Here is a 26,086-nt window from a genome sequence, read left to right as displayed (position 1 = left end):
GCTCGAACTTGGCATGGTACATGTTTAATAATGATATTTTAAGGCTGTAAAGTAAAATAATCGGAAAGTGAGGTACCAGATGCATTTTGATGCCGTTAAACATGACCTACATTTTGCCGTTATTTTTCACACGCTTCATAGGTGTTTTTAAAATGGTTGGGAAAACCACTATATCAACATCTCTGAGATTAGTTTAAAACGAGGAATAAATTAGAGTGGTTGTTCCACATTTGTGTGAAGTTTGAAGTCAATTGAAGTTATTTTAAGACTTGAGCAGCACTTCGTCCTCGCACCTTATTTCGGTCATTTTATTACACGAAAAACTGCACTTTGACCGCGCTTTCAAATTTTCGTGAATTTCTGAAAAATAAAAATTCGCTGGAACCTTTAAATATGATTTTTAGAATAAGGTCACCTAAGGGTATCATTGGGCAAAATATGAGCGATTTGCCAAATGGGTCGTTGACCGGCGTTTCTCGATCTTAACAGTCAGCTATTTTTAAGAAGTTTTAGGACAACTAATTAGGTTTTTGAGAGCTCCAAACACAGATGTATCCGTGGATAAGCGGCACCCTTGATTTTTGGCTTCAATTTTGTGTAAAAAAGTGCGGCTTATACATGGACGTTTATGGTAGCTTTGCACAGAAAATTTGAAGAAATTCTGTCTTTGGTTCTTACAGGGCAGGCTCTTCAAAAGTTAAATACCTACAAGTGTGTCATGCAAAATTTTGCGCACTTGAGCAAAACAAAAATTCAACCAAAATGCAACAGTTTTCTACTTGCGATGTTTCCATTGCAAAAGAAAGAGTACTTAAAATTTTCTAAAACTTGGTAATCGTGTTATGAATTTCACAAAAAGAGAGGGTCACCATGCTCTTTTCTGTACAACATGGAGGGGCATAATAAATACACTAATCCCATCAGGTTTTTCTATTAGTTCAATACCTATTTATGACTAATTTCCCATGTCTCCACAACTCAATAGAAACACACAAAATGCTTCCTCTTTCTTAATTACAACACTTATTGCAAAGCTAAAACACTAGAGACAACACCAGTTCATCCAGTCATACTTGTAAGTACTGACAACCATTGAAATCTTACCTGGCCCAGTGTGTTTTAGCATAAAGTTCTCATCAGCAAACTTTTCACCATAAATGGACTTGCCACCAGTCCCATTTCCTCTGGTGAAGTCTCCGCCCTATGGAAATAATCCAGCAATGTAAAAAGAACATCCTACCAGTTATCATTAAACTTCACTGAAAGATGATCTCGCTTACTTAGCATTTCAGAATAACAGTTAATGCTCTTGTTAATGATCACAAAATTGATCGCAGTACTGTAAACACTAGAGGATAAGCCGTACTCAAAGATACAGGGCCAGGCAGCAACGTTTAGAGCTGGGGAGCTTAAACAAAATTCTTTAGTGTGAACTAACCAGAGGGACCCGAGGTATGCTCCCTGGAAAACGTCTGATTTTTAAGTCTTCTGACATGGCAGAAAAGGCATTTACAATAACAAGCATGGTGTTAAACAAATACAAACTTCTCGTGCTTTAAAAGCAGTGTTTTTACTGTTACCTGACCTTTAAATAGTTCAATATCGAATCGTGAAAACACCTGTCTAAGGAGACTTCCTTGCGCCCAGAAACAACACGATCAAATGAACAACAGAGGTCTGGTGGCAAATCAACGAATTTTGAAATGATACCGTGATATGCACTGGTCAGCGGATCAGAAAAGAAGTCGACTAGAATTGACCAAGTGAGGGAAGTGAATCCTCTTCTCTGCTATTTACTATACTTCTATCAAAGTAGCTGTGAGCCACTGAACTCAGAAAATGAATTATAAAAGGTCAAGTTTAAAGGGAAAAAAACACAAACACAAAACATAATTTCTATACTGTCTAAATGATTTATGAATCAAAGTGGCTGTGAGCCATTGAACTCAGATAATGATTTCTGATAGGCTGAGAATGGAGTTTTTGTATTAAATAATGCGAGTCCATTCATAGTCGTTTGAAATGACATAGAGTCGTACAGTCTCCTGCTACTCCAGCTCCACTGAGTTCATGACGAATAATGCCATTGTCAAACATCTACAGAGATCCACAAATGCACAAATGAGAAACAATTCCAGAAAGACAATAATTCACCTCCACTTGAATGAGCTCAGCGACGACTTATTTGAAAAATAAGCTGGAATCAGCCACCAACTCATAGGACTATCACGTGACTCACAAGCATGCTGTTCTAACAACCCAGTGTGCTTGTAGAGAGCAATATAATGAAGATGTTTCACCAAATGAAGAAGCTAGTCATAAAAGGGGATAAGTGACGATTTTGGTTGCTTTTCTTTTTTCTTGCTCCAAATTAGTTGAAGTTTTGCATGTGGTCTTCAATGTAATAGAAAAATGTGGTTCTGTATTTTTTGTCCCTGGTTTTTGCTTTGTTTTCGAGTTAAAACGTAGGCAAAAAACTTGGCTTTTCCTAGCCATGTCTTTAGGAGCTTATTTGTTGAACAGCAAACAGGCAGACTGTTTATAGTGTATGAAGTCAAAACCAAATCCCACAGCATATAGAGCGGAAATCTGGGAACGGATTGTTTACACCGGTTATTGTGACGTGAACACAACACGTGAATCGATCGAGCGTCAAACGAAATGCCATCAAACAAAAAAGAGATGTGCCGCATTAGAGCTCTGTCAACTAATATCTTAAGCATTGTTTTAAAGTACCTTGTGTGCCTACCTGGTGGTTGAGAGGCATCATAAAGCCTCGATAAACCCGTAAGTCATCAGCACGTTTTAAAGAATCAAAATGTGTTCTGAAACTTCGAAGGCAGCTGATATACCGTAATCGTGTTATCCGCGTTCGAAGTCAGATCGAGCCAGGTAGCAAAGTCCAAGAGCAGTTCTTGCCCAAGAAAAATACCCTCTGGTGAGTTGTGGCCCATTTGCCAAGCGTTGCTAGCGTCAAAGTTTGGAAAGCGAGAACTGGTTTTAGAGTGATAAAATTTGTCTTGTATCGACCGCCATGTCTTCCCGCGCACGAGGTGTAAAGACCCTTCCCGGCATGCATTGCGATTACGTTCTGCGGACGTTTCTCGAACTGGTAACTAGATTTAAACATAATAATGGCAAGCAAGTGGCGATCGATTGTAACAGATCTGTGATCCAGTTTGCGTTGATTTTATTTCAAATCGGCATGATTTGTAGTGTTTTGAGCTTCTGGGATCAGGGGACATGCAGATGTATGGAGACCCGTACGTTGCGCAGAAGGGTTAATCTGTTAATCTGTCAGCCCTATTTATAGAGCGTTTTCACGTGGAGTCATCAAATTCTTAAATCCAAAACTAAACAGCCGCCAAAGTTGTTATCCTCATCAGGCATAAGAGGTACCAGCGCATTTTGAACTTGGAAGTTATGGCGGTGCGTGACATCAAGCTACGATCGCGTTTGTCGAAAACTATGTTTTATCTCGTGATTTTTTAGCCATTGAAGACGTTGCCGTATTTGAAAAAGTGTTTATTGAAATGTTTATTTGTTTCATTTTATTTTTATTTACACCTTTTTTTGACCTGAAATCAGCATTTTTGAGCTTATACGTTGCGTGAAATTACCGTTTTCAGGAGCCCATCATGGGCTCCTACCATTTTGCTGTTTTCTAAGTGAAACCAACATCCTTGCCGTCACGCGTTAACGTCAAATTAACATTTTAACCTATTTAGACCTAAAATCAACATCATCGAGCTTATGCGCTGCGTGAAATTGACATTTTGCTGGTTTCTAAGTGAAACGAACATCCTTGCCGTCACGCGTCAACGTGAAATCAACATTTAAACCTTTTTTGACCTAAAAGCAACATTTTTGAGCTTATACGTTGCGTGGAATTGACATTTTGCTGGTTTCTAAGAGAAATCAACCTCCTTGCCGTCACGCGTTAACGCGAAATCAACATTTTAACCTACTTAGACCTGAAATCAACATCATTGAGCTTATGCGCTGCGTAAAATTGACAGTTTGCTGGTTTCTAAGAGAAATCAACCTCCTTGCCGTCACGCGTTAACGTGAAATCAACATTTAAACCTTTTTTGACCTAAAATCAACATTTTTGAGCTTATACGTTGCGTGAAATTGACATTTTGCTGCTTTCTAAGTGAGATCAAAGTCCCTGCGGTCGCGGCGGGCCGATCCTTTGTTATGATAAACCGAGGCGAGACTTCGACTTATAACAAAGGCTTGGCTTGGTTATTATAACAAAGGATCGGCTCTGTTTATCATAACAAAGGCCCGGCTTCATTTATTTGCAGCCTCGGCGGGAAAAGGGCGTTAGGTATTTTAATCAAAAGTGAACTTTGTCGAAAACGCTCCAAATTTCGCATAGAGTTTTGTTTAGGTATGTTTAGCAATGTCCCGTAGTTTTTGCGCTAAACCTTGCTTCGTTTTCAGGATATTGCGTATGCAAAAAAACCACTCGGTTTTCCTAGCGGCGTCTTTATAAAGCGAAGCAAAAACCAGCGGCAAAAATACAGGAACACGTTTTTCTATTACATTGAAGACCACATGCAAAAATTCAGCTAATTTGGAGCAAGAAAAAAGAAAAGCAACCAAAATCGTCACTTATCCCCTTTTATGACTAGCTTCTTCAAATGTCTTCAGATGTCCATCTGGTGCAGTGGAGAAGATGATCGCCCGACAAGAGAAAGGTTGCGAGTTTGAATCCTACGGGGCACAACATTTTTAAAAAATTTTTTTTCTCATTTTTGCTCATGGATGCTATTACATAACATCCATGAGCTTAGCAGGCAGTCGTATGGCACTCACTCACTCACTCCATTCTAATTAATTTATTCATTAACCCTGGATTAAACAATTTTCTCCTACCTCCCTTGCTAAGTATTGTTTTTGTCCAAGAGTTCAGTCGTGACGCAAGGTTCTTTGACGAGGGGGGGCTAGAAAGGCGTACATTTTTGCCCGATAATTGAGAGCCTGGATACGAGTTTGTTGAACACCTTGAAGATTGAAGTCGGCCATTTTGGTTTCATGTGATTTTCTTTCGTAAATATGTTGTTTTTTGCTTATCGGCTTTTGCTCGCACCTAGATGAAAGCTGTTAGAGGTATTTATGACTGTGGTCATGTATCGTTCACAACAACACGGTCGGTGAGGTCAAAGAATTGATAAAGGACACCCGGGAAGACAAAGCCAGAAAGTGAGATCGTGATTAGCTTTTTCCTTGGCAAGAGAATTTGATGGTTTCCACTCGCTTTCTCTCGTTGTGTAGTTCAAGGTAAGCTTAAATTCTTGTTAGGTTTTGGTGTCATTGTTTCTTTATTGTTTTATTTTGTACGCACACATTGAAATTCTGCCTCTGTTAGTATCGCTAGCTCAAAATTTGTAAGCTTGTTTTTAAATACTTGGGAGAAAAAAAAAAATTCAAATTGCCTTATCTTTTAGTTTTGTTGTTGTTCACACTCCATTTCTTTTGTACTCCATGCAGTTCGACCAGAGTGAAAATTCCTTCACGGATGATATGCAAGGCAACCTACATGTACGATTAAGTAAATATACACTGCAATATTTTAGCGATGGATGAACAAATTAAGTCCAAGAGACTGTGTAGATCTATTTTTTTGCTGTCCAATTGCGTCAAAAAGCCAGACGCATGGTGGCTGGTGATGTAGAGTTTTTTTTTTTTTTGCTCCCAGAAATGAGAGATTTAAACAAATTGACATCAAAACTTGAATCATGAAGAAGAGAATGCGTGATACTTGTCAACATAAGTATGTTCTGTAATCGTTGCAAAAATCTATCAGCAGAGACATATCTGCAATCCTTTTGAATATTACTGCATTGCTAGTGATACTAGCACAAACAATTACCAAGATATATAGGAATAAAATACCGTGATGTTTGTTTCCAAGAAAGAAAATTATTATTATTTTATTTGCATGCACTACAATATGTAGTACCCTTATTATTGTTTTGCACCAAGCTGGGGGACTTCTTCCTACAGTTGACTAAAGGTGCACTTTTTTTTAGGCTGGAGGTATTATAAGACTTAACAGGACAGTGATTTCAAACATTAATTGATTATTTATCCCAGAAATAAGATCTAGTGGGCCACATTAGGTTTGTGAAAGGGGTTTCAGGCTAAAAGCTACATGTATATGAAAGGAAAGCCTTTCCTGTTAAAAACACTGTAAAATGGATAGGTCTTTGACGTTGGGCCAGAGCCTCCTTGTATAAAACTTTGTTACTTCCCTTCCTCTTCTCTATGGACATAGTTCTATAGAGAAAAACCTTATAAATTGTAAATAAAAACATTCCCTTCACTTCACGTTCATGATTGACACAAAATTGTCTGAAATCATTCTTATAATATTGAAGGAAATACTTATTTTTTTCAATAGATTTCCTGTTTACCCACAAGCTACAATCAAATTGTTTATGTTTGACTTAGCTTAAAATAAACAAGTTTTTGCTAATATCCATGTCTCACTTAAGTGAAATTGGGCAAAATAATCTTGGCAGTCTTGGCATTCTCAAGTTGATGTCCAAAAATAAATTCAAAATCATGTATTGTAATTTTTGCATAATAGTAATCATTGTTCTACAGCTGTTTCATAATGTTAACTGAACAAGGACCATAACCAATTTACCTTGACCCAAAATGCACTACTGACTCAATTTTGGACTGACTGGTAAATATGGTGAACTCTCATTCAATGATTTCATATTGAAACAGACTGTTGTTATTCTTTGACCCTACATCATGTACAAGTTAGTATGATATCAACGTTCCAGTTCCAATCAAAATTAATTATTATCCATTTTAAAATTTTTAAGCTGTCTGTGTTATCAACATGTTATTTGATTTTTGTATTTCTTTTCTATTTCGAACAGTCTGGGTTCAAGCCCTGGCTGGGAACATTTTATTGTGTTCTTGAGCAAGACACTTAACTCTCACAGTGTTTCTTTCCACTCAGGTGTATAAATAAGTACTGGCAAATTTAATATTGCAGGGTAACCCTGCAATGGACTGGCATCCCATCCGGGGGTAGTAGAAATACTCCTAATCACTTCATGCTACAGAAACCGGGATAAGTGCTGACCTGATGGGCCACCTGGCTCATATGCAGACTTTGATTTCACTTCAAAGTTGCTGTTTGCCTCTTTTTGAGAACGAATGCTCGTGCAAAACATTGTACATGAAATGACTTGAATTTCAAGAGAATGAATGTACAGGTGACATGCATTTTCATTCGAATAGTTTTGCACAAAGACTCATTTTGCCACAGAGGCAAAAGTCAACTATTCATCCATGAGCTGGCTCAGGGGGCCTTTGATTTTTCTTATTCACGGATATAAAAAAAGAGGTTACCGAAACAAAGCCTTTGCCTTTCTGATGCTTAAAAAAACACTTACCAAAATTACAGCATTTGCTTTCTGATGAATAATCATTTGAAGCTTCTAATAATTCAAGAATTCGTCCAGCACAACAATCAATCTCAAACTCTGTGTCTGTTAGCCTTATTTGAGCCTTAAGGTATCACTAGTGATACAAGATTGCGAAGGAAAAACAATGAAGACTTTCACTTACAATCAAATCGAGGAGGATGAACCTTGAAGTCTTTCCCTATATATCGTATATATGCTTAAATGCAACTTGGGTTTAGATCAATCACACAGGGCTTCCAACTTGGGCGCAACTGACAGCCACTGCTCTATATACTGGTCAGCAGAGTTACTAAAAAGTTTACAGGAATCGAAGGACACCTTTTTAAACTTAGAAAATATTATTTTCCAAGTTGTAGTGGTGGAATGATTTCACTCCATCACTCCTTCACTTCCCATTAGACATTTTGAAACCTGGGGGACTCCCATATGAAAAGGCAAAGGAGTCATATCATAAACTAATATCGAGTAATGTCCATGTTAAAGCTCAAAATACCGGTAAACGTGAATCTACCTCAGTTGTTGTGTATTGTCGTTTCTGCAGCTTAAAATGGCAAATTTGAGCGATTTGGTGGGTTTTGCACTGACTGTTACTACATGTTATAAAAAGGAGACAAGGCTGGAAAGCTCATGTCCGACCGCTACAGCACCAAGCCGATTTTCACCCAGAAATTAGAATTGCCTGACTTCCAAATTGAACACCAAACAAACTGAAAGGTTGACACTTCTTTTCGTGGCATTCCATCGAAGATCCAGTCAAAAATCCAAGCACTAATTGCCACATAATTTTTGAGAAGTGCAGCTTTCGAAGCGACCAGCATCCGTAGCCGGGATTCCATGGCCGGGATTTTGTGTGCCAAGGAGCAACAGTCACGCTGTTTGCTCCATGCTGATTAGACGATGCTGACGATGTTTCCGTTTGCTGGCTAGTTACTTGAATATTTCAACTTTTTTGCCGGAAATAATCCTTTTGGAAACTAAAGAAATTCATTCAATACATCTAAGATGCCCAACAAATTAGACAAATTTATCTTTTATCTATTGCAAATAGAATGTCAGTTGCATCATAACTCCAAATATTCCAAAAATATTTGTTATCAAATTAAAGTGTAGTTATTTTGCAACTGGAATCAGTGCGGTATCAACAGAGACAAAATCCATTGGCATACATGATGTATAATTATTTATTCAATACTGAGCTTGCAATGCATTATAGGGCGATTTTCAAATTTTAGCAGAGAGAGACTTTGTTGCCATGTTTTGGCCCATATTTCTAGTGATAAAAGCAAAACAGGACCAGAGTGGCTGTTGTTTTCAGTTTAATTTATTGTGTGAATGACTTTTTGACTGATTTCATGAGAAACATTCCGGCCGGTCAGAATATAATGTGCGTTTATAGCCAGGAAACCAGAAATTTCCGAACAAATATACTATGATTGGGGATGGTCAGCAGGCTCTTTACTGGGAATTTCTATGCTGGTGGAACAAAGTTACAATTAGGAATTGCATATAAATCCTGGTTGCAAAAGATTGAAGTTATCAGACAGATTAGATGGGAATGAAAACTCCATGTTCAGGAGCCCTTGAGAAAAACTTTAGTCGCCTCAGGTGACCGGGAGCCCATTAGGTAGCAAGCCTTACAGCCTGTCATAGGTTTGCATAGATTAACACTTTTCATCAAAAGTTTATAAGTTTGTATAGCAGATTGGAACGTAGCCAAAAGAAAGAAACTCACAACTAGCACGAGCATAATGGTAGCACAAGCAAAGAGAATTTACATTTAATGATCAAAGTAAATAAGTTGCTTTCCTTTTTTCGCCACAAAAATTTCTGAAATAAATAGAAACCATGTTCTTCATGTTTCTATCAAGTTATAGAAACACTTGTGGAAGTTTGGGAGAACTTGAAAAAGCTGTGGAAACACTTGCCTGCCTGCCTGCACATGTTCCCACAGCATTTCTCCTTCTCCCCAACTTGACAGAAACAAGATACATGTTTTCTATCTCTTCACTGACAAGAACTTCATAAAACTAATAACATCAGAGTATGCATCATCAGTGGCTAAAACAGCTGTTTTTGTTCATAAGCTTAAGCTTACATTTCTTGCTGCTAAACAGCATTAAACTTTAGTTAAATTATCCGTTAACCAGTTTAAGGTCGCCATTCTAGGGCAGCTAAACGTCGCTCGGAAGGACTCTCCATTCTGCCTCAAAGCTGTTTACATAGTTGCACTTAGTTGAGATCAAAGAAAGCTTCGAATGCTACTCATGTCCAGTACTCCATCTCCCGGTGAAATGCCTGACCACTAAGCTATGAACAAAGGAACAAAAGCGTTCTTGTTGTTCAGGGTCTGAAATTGCGCTTTCCTGGTCACCAATGCAACTAAAAATTTTGCACTGGCAACCAGAATTTCACAACTGGTCACCAGTGGGCGATTAACTATTTCAAGCCACGATAATTACACAAACTTTGATTTTCAGCCAAATCGATTAAAATAAAATTCAAAGCTGCCCATCAATTGGTCACTTACTTTTTACCTTTCGCTGCTTTTGAAGTATAAAACCGATTTTCCTGTTATTATTAATCTACCACAACGTTTCACAGCTACGATCAAGGTGAAGCTTCGCTGCCATGTTTTTTCAGTGGTTTCCCATAACATACTTGTTGCGGGTGCAAGAGGCCATGTGCATTCTTTTGCCATGAATATTCATTTAGGCGATGTGGTGTCCAAAGATGTTCTGAAATCTTTCTGTAATTTATTACAAAGTGGAGATGGAACATCCGTGAAGAAATTAGTGGAAGATTTCGATATTCCACTTGGCGATCTGTTGATTGTCTTGACACAATATGAAAGGAAAGATCATTTTGAACATGGAGCAAAGAAACAAACGGCAGTTTTTCAGTCGGGTACATTTCTTCTCCAAAAGGTAGAGACAAGAGAAGGTATAAAGTTGACTTGAAACATTTGGCAGTTGCACGAAACTGCGTATATTAAATAGGAATTTATCCATTTAAAGTGCACCTAACCCCCCAAATTTTTTTTCGCTAGAACGAATCTACTTATTATTTGAAATAGTTCTGCGAAAAAATTTTTGGATTCCGTTAAATCCTCGATTTTCTGTGCCACGACAAAATCTCGAAAATAGCTCCAAAACACCGCCATTTTGTTTCACGACCGAGTTTGAGGAGAATGGGTCCAGCGGCTCTTGTGACGTCTACCCAGGAAGGTTGGATATCTCATTTCCTCTCATCTCCTTCAGGATGGTGCAATACACATTCGAAAAGTGCGCAGAAACGCCTTCCAGAGGTGCTATCGGCTGTTGCAGCAATATTCCAGATTTAAAGAAAGGTATACTGTACAATTTACTGGCGATGATCGGCTAATGGTGCAATAAAGACGTAAACGATGGTTGATTTTGTCGAACCAAAACAAGCGAACTGAATCTGTGAGAACCATTGAAGAACTCTCACTGGAATTTGTTCCGCAGACTTTCGAACGCTGTTTTCATAATTTTCTGCTTAAAGCTAACCAGCAATTTGTAGAAATACCACCGACAACCTATACCTTCCAATCCCGCAGTATTTATAACATAACCGGCAAAGTTGTGTGATCCGGTCATGATCAAGAAGCATTATACTGATACGTAAATAGATCGCAACTGTACGCCGCCAACCAACACTTATTTCTCTTTCGATTTAGATGAAAGTCGAAGATTAATCCTCTAGAATTACATGATAACAAAATTGTTAGACTCACAGAGTTTTTCGAAGGTTTGGAAATCAGCAGTGTGACAAAGATTCTGTGCAATAGCGTCGAAAATATGACCGCGTAACATTATCTGCGGACCGCTTAGGGAACACATCCTTTTCGCTTATCCCACGAATTTCACTGCAAACTTTGAGAACAATTTACATTGGTTATTTGGAGTTACGACTTAAAACGTGTGACAATGTGAAATCGGTAATTGTAGGAAATGTTTCCTTCCGCCTTGCTTCCCGCAGCTTCAAAAATACAGGTCCAAACAATACGATTTTCAATCGATCGAAGCCAATGTTTTGGAGGTCATCAAGTCTCGAAAACTGCAACACGTACGTCGCTCTTATAAACATGAAGCATTCAACTGAAAGTAAAACACAAACTGGATTTAACAGAACCTTGACAAAATACATTCTCGGTAAGGACAAATGTAAACGGGCTATAAACACGCGTGGGAATCTTATATTTAGTTGACGAAATTACCATCCAAAGCAGTCCTTGAGTTTTCTTTGCTGCTGTTCGTTTGCCTGCTCCTCCACTTCGTATCTAACTTTCCATTCCTAATATACAAGCAGCTCGTCCGCAAAGACATCTTCCCCGTTGTCGCTTGAAATATTGCAAATTGTTCTCAAAGCTCTAAGCAGTGAGTTCACAGTTGTCGAACGTGCTCGATCGAAGTTTATTTCGGAGCCTTCCGAATCGAAACTTAACTCTGACTCCAGTGACGAAAAAGAAATGATTCTGAGACAAAACTTGGACGTTTTAGTCCCAAAATACATCGGAACGATTAGTTTTGCATTCTATTTTCTCGAGCAAATACAGTGAGTTGACTGAGGCGCTATTGTGTTTGGTTCCTGGGTAGACATCATCAGGTACCGCCGCCCCAGACTCCCTAAAACGCGGTCGTGAAACACTTAATCGCGACTTTGAAAGGGCATAGAAAATCGAGGATTCAACCAAATTCAAAAATTTCTTTGCCCAAATGCTTCAAATAAAGTCTAGATTTGTTTTAGTGAAAAAAAAAATTTGGGGGTTAGGTGCACTTTAACAGAGATATATATTCAATATAATCAAGCATTCTCACTTAAGAATGACGAGAACACATGACAAGGACAACGTGGTACAAATGACTCGTACCAGGCCCCTATCGGGCAAATCATATTTAGCATCCAGGTCTCTATCTTATTGTAGCGTTCTGCTCTATATATGGCCGGCATTTGATTCGTTTGTCGTGGTTTTTCAGTGGTAGGTGTATAATTAATCAGCATTTGTATTTAATCTTATTGTTAGCGGAAAAATCGCAATCATTGCCGCCCCAAATGCATTATCTTTGTTCTGATTCTTAAAAGAAAAATTGGCAACCAGAATTTTCCATCTGGCGACCAAAAATTTTGGTTTGTGTTTCGCTGTGAAGGAAAAATTTTATTGACACTTTTTGGTGACCACATTTTTCCACATGGCGACTGAAAAAAAATTCCAGTTGCCAGTTGGCACCTGCCTAAAAAAGTTAATTTCGACCCGGTCGTTGCATGTAAAATTCTAAAAAACTGACAGGAATGGAAAAAACACTGGTTCAAAAATACCACATGTCGAAGTTGGTAGACATCATGTCCATACTATAGCAGGACTAACTTCATTGTTAGCAAGTTTACACAGGTTTACATTCAATAAATCAAGAAATGTACATGTAAGGAATCTTTCTCAAGACTCCAGTTGTGAATAATTTTGATTTCTTTCAATAACTGTTTTTTCTGCAATTTAGATGGCCAAACTCAGGGTGCGGCTTATCTATGAGTGCCTACGATACTTTCTCATTACTTTTGTTACGAATCTGGCAATATAGCACTCATATCTAGGTACTTTACCTGGCACATAAACTTTGGGATGATACGATGGAATGAACTACCCTTGAAACCAAATCCTTTCTCACCAGTACATAATGCACGGAAGTTTTCTGAAAACAGAAATGTTTAGGTTAATTTAATCTCTTTAGTCATTACCTAACCAGTGCAAGACATGTTCCTCATTCTGGGGATGATGGGAGGAAACCTCATCATGTGTACAAAATTTTGGATCAAAACAGATAGGGACCTGTTCTGTGGGCAACGCATTTTATGACATTTTTGCTTGAGCATGCACACAAATCAAAATTTTGACAGTTTTTGGACGACAAAGTGACCTACATTTTAAGGCTTTTTAGCGGTCTGTGGTCAATTAACTTGAAAGTATAATGTAAGTATTTTGATTCTCTGCTAATTGGTGGTCTGTAGTTTTTTTTTATTTTTTATTTATTTATTTATTTATTTGCAATAACACAAGGGAAACCAATGCTTACTTACAACACTAACTCTATTTACATTATATTGCTCTAATTATTTACACTATTTAAATTACAATAACTAAACGACTTACATTACTAACAAATACAGTTACTCGACTTACACAATTAAGAAATACAGTGACGACAAGGGGCAAAGAAAAAAAAAAAACTGAGAAGAAAAATAGCTAGTTATCATTACAGCTTGAGGTCTGAGGTGGTCTGTAGTTGATAAATTTAAAAAAACAGTGTAAAGATCTACATTTCTCTGTCACTGTGGTCGACAGTCCATAGTCAACAAATTCTAAATAATGAGGCATAGATCTACATTTCCTTGCTACTGCAACACACGGTCCATAGTTGATGCATGTTAAATGATTTCACAAAGATGTACCCATGTATTGCACCACCGTTACCATTTTTGAAAGCTTCTCATAAACAACTGGGTTATGAGCCTACTTGTTCCGTATGTCCCAGGTTTGAAGGTCAGCAAAAAAGTTCAGTCTTTACAACATACAACATTTTTATTTCCAAGGAGATAAATGTGTACATTTTTCAACATGGCCGACAACTCGCAACCTCGTGGTCAAACAACAGGTCTTACTGTGCATGCCTGCAAAACTCCTACTAGGAGGGGGACCCCAGGGAATTGCTAATTTACAATAAGGCTTTCTGCGGAACACTACTTCAGAGATGAAACATAGGCACGCAAGGCGTGCAAGAGTTATTTTTTTAATTTATGATGTACATACGATGTCACATCGGTAATGGTAAGATAGCTAAATAGTAAGCCATAAAATGTTTGACTGAACAAACTACAGTAATCTGACATGTCTCCAGATTAATGTAGATACCATCTTATTTTTTTCTTTGATTCGTTCTTTGATAAAACCCACATTGTGATTGGTGTGACACGTGCACATGCATAACTCCCTCACTCACCGATCACATAGCCCTTCCAACCCCCAAGAGGAATTTTTGCTCAAAAATACTCAAGTTAAGAGACCTTTTCGTATTTTATGCGTGTCGTAAGTTTACCCTTTTACACAACACAACACAACACAACAACACTACTTCACCGAAAATAGAAAGAAACAGAAAAAAACCTCTCCAACACATTGAAAGTCTGATTTAATTAAATTGCTCTTTAACTTGGTGCCACGTAGTCTTCAAAGAACATTTGAGCAGTTTTGATACTTTCTGCCTTTAAAAATATCGGACTGAAAAGAATGTCATAAAACGCCCATCAAATAAAAATAAACTGCTACTGAAGAGACGTAAAAACCGTCCAGAAATGAAAGCTTTTTTTGTTTATAATTCTGGGAACAATAGCCGATAACTTGTCAGCTCTAACTGAATTTACTCCCATATAAAAAACAAGTGTTAAGTTACCATTTGTAACTAAAGATCGCAAACATCTCGTGGGAAAGAGTGGTGATGATTTGTCAGCTCTAATTGAATTTACTCCCTTGTGAAAAACAAGAGTGTCAAATTACCCTTTGTAACTAAAAAATAAAAGCATCTCGTTATATTTGCATGCAACAAGAACAAGACAATCGTCACCTACACTTACTATTGTAAACATTAGAACTGTTTCAAATCTAAATAGTCTCGTTTCCTCTAAAACATGTCCTAAAAACTAGAAGCGACGACTCGTGACCTCTAATTGAATTTACTCCTTGAGAAAAACAAAAGTATCAAGTTACCTTTGTAACTAAAAATAAAAATATCTCATTGCATTTGCATACTACTAACACACGAACTGTTCCAAACCTCAAGGCTCATCTTGTTCGCAACTAAAATCCTCAGCCTAACCCACAGAAAATGTCGAAGTAAGCTCAATATATGAATACTTCCTCCTCTTTTATAGAAGAATAAATATGGCCGTTCTAAACTGTGTCGGGATCAAATCTTCTCACATACCATTTACCTTTACAACAAGAAATTTGATTGCCTGTTTATAGTAGATCCAATCTGATTGGTGTGACATACATACATCTCTCACTCACTCATCCATTGACCCGTCCATAACATACCCGACGCGCCGACTAAGAGGTATTTTTTTTTACAAAAAAATAACTCAATGATAGAGTCTGTCAATGCTGTACAAGTTAACTGATCTTACTGCTTTTGTGCCATAATGATTTGGTTCTTTCCTTTTAAAAAGATTTGTACCGCAGGACTAAACACCATGGACAGTGGTAGCATTTGTTTTGTTGTCTCATCAACTGTGTGGACCACAGACCGCGATGTCATAAAACTTACTATGCCTTTAGAGTTGCCGGGTATAATAAAATCCAACCACGTTTTTTTAATTTTAATCTTCTTGGAAATCATTGTTCCTAAATCCTCCTCTGTTATTTCAGGAAGTATGCAAATGTAGTCATTTTGCAAGCGAGCTACAGCCACTGCACACTAATGGCTGATAGCGTACAATGGTTCAGCCAATCAGATTGCAGCATAAAATTTGCATTATCCACTAAAATTTGATAGAAACACAAAAATGCTCCCACTTCTTATGAACTTGTCAACAGAAAAATGCACCCTCCCATTCCTGTAATGAAGATTGTACTGGATGTGTTAAAAAGAGTTTGTTAAAAACATTACTACCAAATAAAATTACCAAGTTACTTAAAGTGCCACTAACCACAAAAATGTTTTTTTTTTCGCTGATATAAATTTCCTTTTTCTCCTGATCACCACTGCGAAAAAATTATCGTTATAGCTACCTTCGTTAATTTTGTATGAATTTTCAAAGTTTGTAAAATTGCCCTTTTCCATGTTCATGACCAAGGAATAGTGGAGAATGGGACGAGTTGGCTTCTGACATCATTTCGGGAATAACAATATTTTGTTTCTGACAAGAATATATGTGAACTTGTGACAGTGCGTGTCAAATTCCTTGCAGAATGCAAAGATGTGTTGTTGGAGGCTGTAGCAATACAGGATGCGTATGATAGAGTATTCCTCTATCTCGAAACTCAACCAGAAATGAGAAAAAGCCCAAAGTGGGCTGATTGGTGCAGAGCTACAGCAGGGGAGCCATCGAGGATTTCTTTAACCTTGGGTTTGCCACTTCTGTAAAAACCTAGAGATCGTCATGGTTTGTACATTCTTCTCTACCTCTAGTGGAAAGCTTAACATTGCCAAGGTACTGCATCAGCGCTGGAAATAATTTTTCTTCTTTAACAGGACATGTGTCCTTTCAAATCTTCATTTTGGTCGGACATCTTATCAATTTGACCGGACATTAATTTTCATAATTGATTAGCATAATTAATTAGCATAAAAAATTATTGGCATACTGTAAAGATTTTCAATACAAATCATTCCAAACTGTATTTAAATGTGATTTATTTATCATTTATGATTAACTAGATGACTTTATCTACAAAATGACTGCACCAATCTCTCCTGGTTATCTCCTGATTATATGTTCTTCAAGCAAACCTAGTTTTCTACGTAGGAGCCCATCACTAGGTGTGTGTAACTTCCTCAATTATTGCTGTCCCGGTGTTTTCACAGACTGATCTTTTTTTCGTTTGAATTTACCACGAATTCAGCCCCCGCAGGAACTTCAGTGACCAATCACAAGCACGGACTTTATAATTTCACTGGAAGATTAGGTCGTCATGTCCACCTGAGGCCTCCATTTTTTCCTCTTACCAATGCGTGCTCATTTAGACAGGAACTGACTTTTTTCAAGGGAAAAGAAGCCTTAAAATAGACCGGTCTGTAAAAATACTGTGACATAGGCTTAGTATGGGAGTTGCAGGCTCCTAGTGATGGGCTCCTGACCAAAGTTGACTCTAGGGTACATACATGAAGGGCTAACAGCATATTGCAATCCACGTAATGCATAATAGGGCGATTTCTGAAAAGTACTTTATTTGGCAAGTACAGGAAAGATAAACACTTCTGCTTTATGATATGGCAGAAGTCCATAATGGGCTCCTGGATATGGCTCAAACTGTCAGAGTCAAAGATCCAAATTTAAAAAAAATGCTCAAGTAGCCATTTGGCGATTGAGTGATAAAAATCAAGTGGAATTTTATTCAGAAAAGAACTCAAAGCATAACATTTGTAAAGAAAAAATTTTTAAGACTTTCTTGGTCGCTAATTTTGTGTATGCATTACAAAAGACACAATCGGTAGGCATACATGACGTACTTAATGTTCAAGGGTTTGCAATGCATTATGGGGTGATTTCAAACATAAGCATCCATTTGCAAGTTTCCCGATGTGAGGAAATCCTTTATAGCAAAGCAAAAGGACAGACTGCTTTCTTTTCTTATGTTGAATGTTATAGAAGTAAAGATCTTTCACTATGTATTTCTGGAAGGACATAATAACTGAGAAAATAACCATTGTTGATCATCAACACAGAGAAATGTAGTCGCCATTATGGTAGCCTGTGAACGCAGATGTCTTTTCGGTAGTCGACTAAACCAGAATTTTTGGTCGCCAAAGATGAAATTTTAGCCGCATTGGCGACCGTACCGGTCACCACTTTGAGCCTTTTTAACAATTTATATAACCAAATTTTATGAATGGACAATAGGTGTTGGTGAAATGTGCAGACATCATGTCTGATCATAATGTGACATTGACCGGACATATTCAAAATTTGGTCGGACAATGTCTGATGACCGACTGTTATTTCCAGCCCTGTGTGTAAGACACGAATTTGGGATAAGCTGGAAGCCATCTGACTATTCCAGCGCAAACGATCCTCTGAGTCTCAGATGAAACTATAGGTGAGGAAATCACACAGTAAATTAAACACATTGCGTTTTTTTGTACTTGAAATAGAGACTTTTCTAAATGAATAGTAAACAAAACCTACGTCCTACAATGAGGTGATTAAGATTGCCGAGGCTTCAAACTGGTGAACTAGCTATGTATTTGTGGATTTTAATGAAAACACACGCACGCCAGAGGTCGTAATCTGGCCGTGTTTCTCAGTGACCATTCCGAATAGATAATTGTTTTGTTCTTTGAGCTTAGTCTTTGAGGAACAAAATATATCTAAATTACAAGCTTAGAATGGATCAAGCATTTATAAATATACACGGAAAGTGAAACAAATGAATAAGATTCCACTCTATAGTTACCAATGGAGATTGTGCTGAAAGATGAATGCACTTGTCAGTCAACCGAAACGTAAACTAACAAGTCGAGAACTCCCAGGTTATTAGCGTACGTAAAATGGACATATCATTCAAAATAACAGTGAAGTAGAAGTGTATTCATTTAAGTGATGCTATACTGAACCTCTTTTCAAGATCTTGTCAAAGAATTTTCCACGATTTACTAGTGCAAAATATGCAAATTTTCATATACTACAGTCGGTTGACAATTAATAACAAGCGAAAAGTTACCTCAACTTTGGATATTTTTGGCTGACATCTCTGCTTATCTCTTATGTTAAAACTATTTTCAATCACTGATCTGGAGAAGTAGGTAGGAGTAGACTACGATTGCATTGCATATGAACTTGTATTCTGGTGGAAATTAGTGCTGAATCTAAAGATGTTTTGACACTCCGAAATCTGCACATTCCGTAAAGTCAAATTACCAACTCTTCAGGTGCACTGACATCTTTATAACTCTTAAAGAGCTCTCAGTTAGCCATTTTCAACCATTATTTGTACCTTTTCTGACCCAAATGGACGGGCATAGTGTTGATCCTGATCCTGGCCTAAATTACAATGCGGCGATCCCGCACTTCAAAATGGAAAAAATATATATCGCAGCCGTCCAAATCGTAGCTAGACTCCAAATTGTAAATGCTAGATGATACAGTTCTTTCGCTAAAAAATCTTGTCCAGTTTTGACAAAATATGAATCACAAATAACCCAAAAATGTTTTGACAGCCCTCGAATCTCAGTCAAAAGTCTCTCGAGTGTTTTAGCCCGGTTCCCGAAGTGACGTCACTACTAGCCCGATCCAGATTCCACTTTGCGGGGTCGTGAACACAGAAATTACATATTCAAACGCCTGTAGAAGCGCAGGGACTTTATCAGTCGAGAGAATTTTTTCGCTGAAGTAATCAGGAAAACTAGTAGCTTTTATTAAAGGAATAAAAATGTTTGGGGTTAGTGGCACTTTAATGGAAGTTCTAGCAAAACTTTTGCTCAAACCACATATGCGAAGATGTGTTTGCTTGTCACTCGCCGACTTGAACGAATGTACGTTATATTTGTACAAAACTAAGCTGAGCAAGCTTTATACAGACCTGCAGTCTTTGGAACTACATCTGCTCTGAGCTGTAAACAACAAAAGAAAGTATCAACTAACAGTAAAGGTATAGCACATATGCGAACAAGTACAATGCAAAAACTTGTCGAAGAAAAAAGCACGCTGGGTGTGTGCAACTGTCATATGAACGACAACCAAAGGAAAGTGTGCTTACCTCGAAGACGATACGACCAGCTGGTTTACCACCAATAGTAATATCGAAAAAACATTTAGGTCTAGCCATAGCTGCGCAAACAAATCGACGAATTAACAAGCTAATTCTAGCCAGAATAACTTCGTGAAAGGGAAGGGCTGAGTGTAGACGATCAGGCACGTGTAAACAGAATAAGCACCCTGGAAATATAGATCGACCACCCCTAGCATAGAGTATCATGCCTTTCATTGGTGCAGAAGACAAAAACTGTGTCAGTTTTGGAAAATTACATAACCATATTTGGATGATCGTCAACAAAGTATGACGTCACTTACTAGCCCCCACCTGGGTAGCCACAGGTGGGTTGCACACTAGGACCGCAATGCATTTTATTGCCAGCTTTCCAACATGGCGGAAGATTGTTTTGATACGAGCGGTATTTTGCGTTATATCTGTTCATCGTTTTCTCGGGTTTCGCTCACCTTTTCTATACCAAAATGTTATATTTGGAAAGTTTGAAGGTAGCTAAGTCAGATTTTGGTACTGAAGTTCTTGCATTTAGAGTTTGTCAAGGTAACTTATGGCATTTCTCGAACAAGGTAAAATTCTCTCATTTTTGTCTTTGTCTAGTCAGGTCGAAACTTTTGGTCGCTCACGGCTTTCAGGTACTGGTACTTGGCCCAAAAGTGCAATGAATCAAAAGCTTAGATGTTTTCCTGCACGGCGAACATAATGCACCAGTGTGCACCAGCAGATTTTTGCCGTTTCCACTGAACGAAAATTTCCTTTTTAACGGTGCCTACTGAATACAAAGGTTTTTGCGCCAGGTTAAGACCCCGCGGAAAAAGTAGATCTTTGCAAGGGCTATTGGAATCCACAAAGAACAAGAAGATCCGTTAGATCTTATAACCGCGCTTTTAAAATTTAACTGTTTTCTTAGCGCTACAGTCACAACGCAGTGCACATTCCAAAGCAATCCTTGATGATTCAACAAAAATGCTATCAGCATTTTTCTGAAAAAAGAAGGAAAGGACATTTCTTCACAGATTTTCTTAGAATTAGCCTTCACATACAAAGTCTGAGAAGCAAACACATTTATAAAGATCTTAAAGGTACATGGTAAATGGTAACATAAAAACCATTTTTGGTATGTTTTTAATAACAAAATCATTGCAACAGGCTTTTAGGTCTCTGACAGTGCGCACTACACTATCTGCAGGTTCATGTTCACAGTTGGATTTCAGTATAATTTTCGACAGATAACAGCTAGTTTTTCAGCTGGTAGACGTTAACAGTTAGAGGTTAGCGATATGCTTCTAGTCTGGTGTTTTTAGTTTAAGTACAGGTTCATTAAACTTGATTTGGTCACAACAGGAAAATCTTTCTTTCATTTTAGTTGTGTACTTGGTAGTGTAGTTGATTGTGTCAATGCAACCCAGTGTGTGCGTGGCACTTCAACCATGCATTGCGTGATGCGCAGAACGTGTGCGCACTAACAAAAGTAGGCACTGTCCGTAAGTTCGTGGACATGCGAAGCATAGAAATGTGTTTGTTGCGGGGACTCTGATATGCAAATGTATCACTCACTCACTCACTCACTCACTCACTCACGAATGGTCGCTTCTAGTTCTTAGGACATGTTTTAGAGGAAACAAGACTATTTAGATTAGAAAAAGGTCTAAGGTTTACAATAGTAAGTGCAGCTGACGATTGTTTTGTTCTTGTTGCATGCAAATATAATGAGATATTTTTATTTTTTAGTTGCAAAGGGTAATTTGACACTTGTTTTTCACATGGGAGTAAATTCAGTTAGAGCTGACGAGTCGTCACCACTCTTTCCCACGAGATTTGCTATCTTTAGGTACAAATGGTAACTCAACACTTTTGGTTTTTATATGGGAGTAAATTCAATTAGAGCTGACAAGTTATCGGCCATTGTTCACAGGATATTAAACAAAAAAAAGCTTTCATTTCTAGACGGTTTTTACGTCTGCAGTAGCAGTTTATTTTTATTTGATGGGCATTTTATGACATTCTTTTCAGTCCGATATTTTTAAAGGTAAAAAGTATCAAAACTGCTCAAATGTTCTTTGAAGACTGCATGGCACCAATTAAAAGTGCAATTTAATTAAATCAGACTTTCAATGTGTCAGAGAGGTCTTTTTTCTCTTTCTATTTTCGGTGAAGTAGTGTTGTGTTGTGTTGTTGTGTAAAAAGGGTAAACTTACAACTTGTATAAAATGCGAAAAGGTCTCTTATTTAACTTGAGTATTTTTAAGAAAAAATTCCTCTTGGGGGTTGGAAGGGCTATGTGATCGGTGAGTGAGGGAGTTATGCATATGCACGTGTCACACCAATTACAGTGTAGGCGTTATCAAAGAACGAATCAAAGAATGAATCAAAGAGAAAAATAAGATGGTATCTGCATTAATCTGGAGACATGTCAGATTACTGTAGTTTGTTCATTCAAACATTTTATGGCTTACTATTCAGCTATCTTACCATTACCGATGTAACATTGTAGGTACATCAGAAATTCCCAGTTTCTTTCTTGCTGTACATCGCAACCAAAAACACTTGTCAAATTAACCAAATCGTTATTGTAAACAGTTCCATGAATGCTCCTATCTCTGAGACTTCACAAAAAAATAACTCTTGCACGTATTGCGTGCCTATATTTATAATTAAGTAACATCTAAACCTGAGGCCAGCAGAAATATTAATGCACCTGTCACTGTAAACCCCCACTCCCCCCCCCTACCCCAGGGAATCATGGGCCATGGGTGGGGCTTTGTGGGGTCTTTGACTCTTTGCCTTGGCTGAGGGGGTGGGGATTAATTCATTTTTGAGTTATTTTTTTGTAAAAAAAATACCTCTTAGTCGGCGCGTCGGGTATGTTATGGACGGGTCAATGGGTGAGTGAGTGAGAGATGTATGTATGTCACACCAATCAGATTGGATCTACTATGAACAGCCAATCAAATTTCTTGTAAAGGTAAATGGTACGTGAGAAACACAAGGTATGTATAAACACAAGGACTTTGGTAATTGAAAAATAAAGAGTGAAGTTTATGTTGCCGGTTTGCGATTTTTAGTCGGTTTGGACGGAAGTGTGACAGTTACGTACATTGGGTTGTTTTAGAGTGCATAATTTTCAGTGTAATGGTTAGTTATGGACGAGATGAGTCTTGAGTTTTGAAGCAGTTCATGAGTTAGTAGTAGGCAAATGGCACGAGAAATTTTTATTTTTAATTACAAAAGGTAACTTGATACTTTTGTTTTTCACAAGCAGTTAATTCAATTAGAGGTCACGAATCGTCGGTTCTAGTTCTTAGGACATGTTTTAGAGGAGACGAGACTTTAGATTTGAAGCAGTTCTAACGTTTACAATAGTAAGTACAGGTAACGATTGCTTTGTTCTTATTGCATGCAAATATAGCGAGATATTTTTATTTTTTAGTTACAATGGGTAATTTGACATTCTTGTTTTTCACAAGGTGGTAAATTCAATTAGAGCTGACTAATCGTCACCACTTGTTCCCACGAGATGTTTGCTATTTTTAGTTACAAATGGTAACTCGACACTTTTGTTTTTCATGTGGGAGTAAATTCAATTAGAGCTTACAAGTTATCGGCTATTGTTCCCAGGATATTAAACAAAAAAGAAGCTTTTATTTCTGGACGGTTTTTACGTCTCTGCAGTAGCAGTTTAATATTTTTATTTGATGGGCATTTTATGACATTCTTTTCAGTCCGATATTTTTTAAAGGTAAAAAGTATGAAAACTGTTCAAATGTTCTTTGAAGACTGTGTGGCACCAAGTTAAAGTGCAATCCAATTAAATCAGACTTTCAAAGTGCCAGAGAGGTTTTTTTTCTCTTTCTTTCAATTTTCGGTGAAGTAGTGTTGTGTAAAAAGGGTAAACTTACGACTCGTATAAAATGCGAAAAGTTCTCTTACTTGAGTATTTTTGAGCAAAAATTCCTCTTGGGGGCTGTAAGGGCTCCCGAGGGGGTACTCCCAGAAAAATTGGTCGGGAGTGTGTGGCCCGCGTACCAAAACCTTTACCCTATTTATGACCAAAATCTGCGATATTCGTTACCCTATTTATGACCTGACCAAAAATTCGAAACCCTATTTACGACCTGACCCTCAAATCAAAACCCTGTTTCAGAACTGCGTTGTAATTAGCTCCCTAGTTCAAACCAATGTTAAATTACCGTAAACATATAAATTTGTGAAGGGCTTTTGTTGATTTTCTTTTCGATAATGATGAAAAAGTGGCTTCTTCTTAAAGCATACTCATATCAAGGCTAGAGTGCAAAAACCATACCCTATTTATGACCAAAATGGCCAAAATCAGCTAAAATCGATACCCTATTTATGACCAAAACGGCTGAAAAACCATACCCTTCGGGGCCGCACAGACCTATATAGCCCATATAAGGGAGTCCCCCCGCCGGGGGGAAGGGCTACGTGATCGGTGAGTGAGGGAGTTATGCATGTGCGAGTGTCCGACCAATCACAGTGTGGGTTGTATCAAAGAACGAATAAAATTGCCTGTTAGAAAAATAAGATGGTATCTACATTAATCTAGAGACGTGTCAGATTACTGTAGTTTCTTCAGTCAAACATTTTATGGCTTACTATTTAGTTATCTTACCATTACCAATGTAACATTGTATGTACATCATAAACTCCCAGTTTCTTTCTTGCTGTACATCGCAACCAAAAAACTTGTCAAATCAACCAAATCATTACTGTAAACAGTTCCATGAATGCTGCTATCTCTGAGACTTATAGTTCACAAAAAAATAACTCTTGCACGCCTTGCGTGCCTATGTTTTTGTGTTGCCTTCCCAAAGAGGTAGTATGTGTTGGCCTTTGCTTTGCCCTATGGGGTGGGGAATTAGTATATTTTAGTCCTTTGCCTTGTTGCCTTGTCCGTTGCCAATCAGGACACTACCTCAAGCTGCTAGAAGCCTGGAAGTACATTCAAGAGAATGGAAACACTAAAGTCCAAGCAGAAGCCCCTTCCGTGGTTATTCAAAATGCATTTAATCAGGCTGTAAAATCTGGAAATGACACTAGGAGATACAGAGCAAATAGAGCACCTAGCAAAGAAGACAAATCTGGTAGTAAAGGAAACTGCTATGTGGTTAAAGCACCTGGATGGCATCAGAAAAAGAAGAGTGCAAGGAGCAAAAAAGGCAGCAGCAACAAGAGTAGCAAACAATGGTAAGTATCCAATTAAACATCCAAACATTGTTGTCATTCCAGTGTATGGGTCTTGTATAAACTATCAAGTGACAATGTTGAACTGTTTTTTGTTTTTCATTTAAGTTCCAGTTGTGGAGATACAGACTGCAGAAGATTACAGTACTAATGGATCATCTTCATTTTGTGATGGTGAGTTTATATTTGCAGTTAAACTTCAATCCTTAATGTGTGACCTATTCTTTTGCTAGCCAGTACTGAAGACTTAAGAGTGTTTAGGTTCACTAAATTGGGCTCGAAAAGAAACCATCGTGGTAACAAAGTGCCCTGTTTCCTAATTCATTTTATAGAATCCAGATGATGATTTAGGAGATGACATTCTCTGTCCCTGTGGACAACCAAATCCTGAGGAAAACATGATAGGACACAACAGTTTGCATTGCAGTGGGAAGCTGTACTATTTTTCGTGTGCAGGGATTGATCTAAAGAATGTGCCAGAAGGATAATGGCTGTGCATTTCCTGCCGGAAAAGTTGAAGACATAACGAACTACTTTATGTCCTTTTATGGTATCCTGAATGAAGCTAGAAAATTTGGCACTTGTTCCATGTGAAAATGTGTTGTCCAAACGTTGAAGTATTCAAAAATAAATGTCAATCACACTTCTGAAAGTAATAATGTGGGTGTAGACAAGGAGTTTCTTCGTCCCCTGTATGTAGGGCATTATCCTTCTTTGGCTTTGCTCTGTGGCTAATGCCCCATGTTTCCCCGGGGTGGGGGTTTAATGTGACAGGCGCATAATTGTTTTAAATATATGACGTTGTGTCAGCCTTGCAGTGGTCTTTGACTTATTATCGTTTTACTTTTCAAGTTTGGCTGATTAGATCTCCTGTGAGATCCAACGTTCAATCAAGCAGGACCTTCATTCACAGCTTTGCAGTTTA

General features: G+C 37.9%; 3 protein-coding genes across 5 annotated transcripts in view; 2 read left to right on the top strand and 1 right to left on the bottom strand.

Moving 5' to 3' along the window:
- The window catches only part of LOC145495235 (peptidyl-prolyl cis-trans isomerase-like), a 38,184-nt gene extending 18,077 nt beyond the window's left edge, over positions 1-20,107 (bottom strand). The window contains exons 1-4 of the mRNA XM_081474831.1: positions 19,948-20,107; positions 19,771-19,801; positions 13,080-13,168; positions 1,105-1,201 (exon numbers count right to left, since the gene is read on the bottom strand). Coding sequence (XP_081330957.1) covers positions 1,105-1,201; positions 13,080-13,168; positions 19,771-19,801; positions 19,948-20,016 — 286 coding nt within the window. The 5' untranslated portion in view covers positions 20,017-20,107. The remainder of the gene's footprint in view (positions 1-1,104; positions 1,202-13,079; positions 13,169-19,770; positions 19,802-19,947) is intronic.
- Positions 1-26,086, top strand: part of LOC145495242 (uncharacterized) — an 83,830-nt gene that overhangs the window by 28,541 nt on the left and 29,203 nt on the right. The gene's annotated exons all lie outside the window — the stretch shown is intronic.
- Positions 20,199-26,086, top strand: part of LOC145495238 (uncharacterized) — an 8,245-nt gene continuing 2,357 nt past the window's right edge. Inside the window, exons 1-3 of one of the 2 annotated variants that reach the window (XM_081474835.1) lie at positions 20,199-25,164; positions 25,270-25,335; positions 25,494-26,086. The exon at positions 25,494-26,086 is cut by the window's right edge and continues 2,357 nt beyond it. In XM_081474835.1, coding sequence (XP_081330961.1) covers positions 24,701-25,164; positions 25,270-25,312 — 507 coding nt within the window. In that variant the 5' untranslated portion in view covers positions 20,199-24,700 and the 3' untranslated portion in view covers positions 25,313-25,335; positions 25,494-26,086. Of the gene's footprint in view, positions 25,165-25,269 lie in introns of both variants that reach the window. The other variant, XM_081474834.1, reaches the window with a different exon arrangement.

This window comes from Orbicella franksi, chromosome 8 (genome assembly GCF_964199315.1).
Source record: "Orbicella franksi chromosome 8, jaOrbFran1.1, whole genome shotgun sequence".
In the NCBI taxonomy this organism is placed as follows: domain Eukaryota; kingdom Metazoa; phylum Cnidaria; class Anthozoa; order Scleractinia; family Merulinidae; genus Orbicella; species Orbicella franksi.
This window is presented reverse-complemented; position numbering and strand designations above follow the sequence as displayed.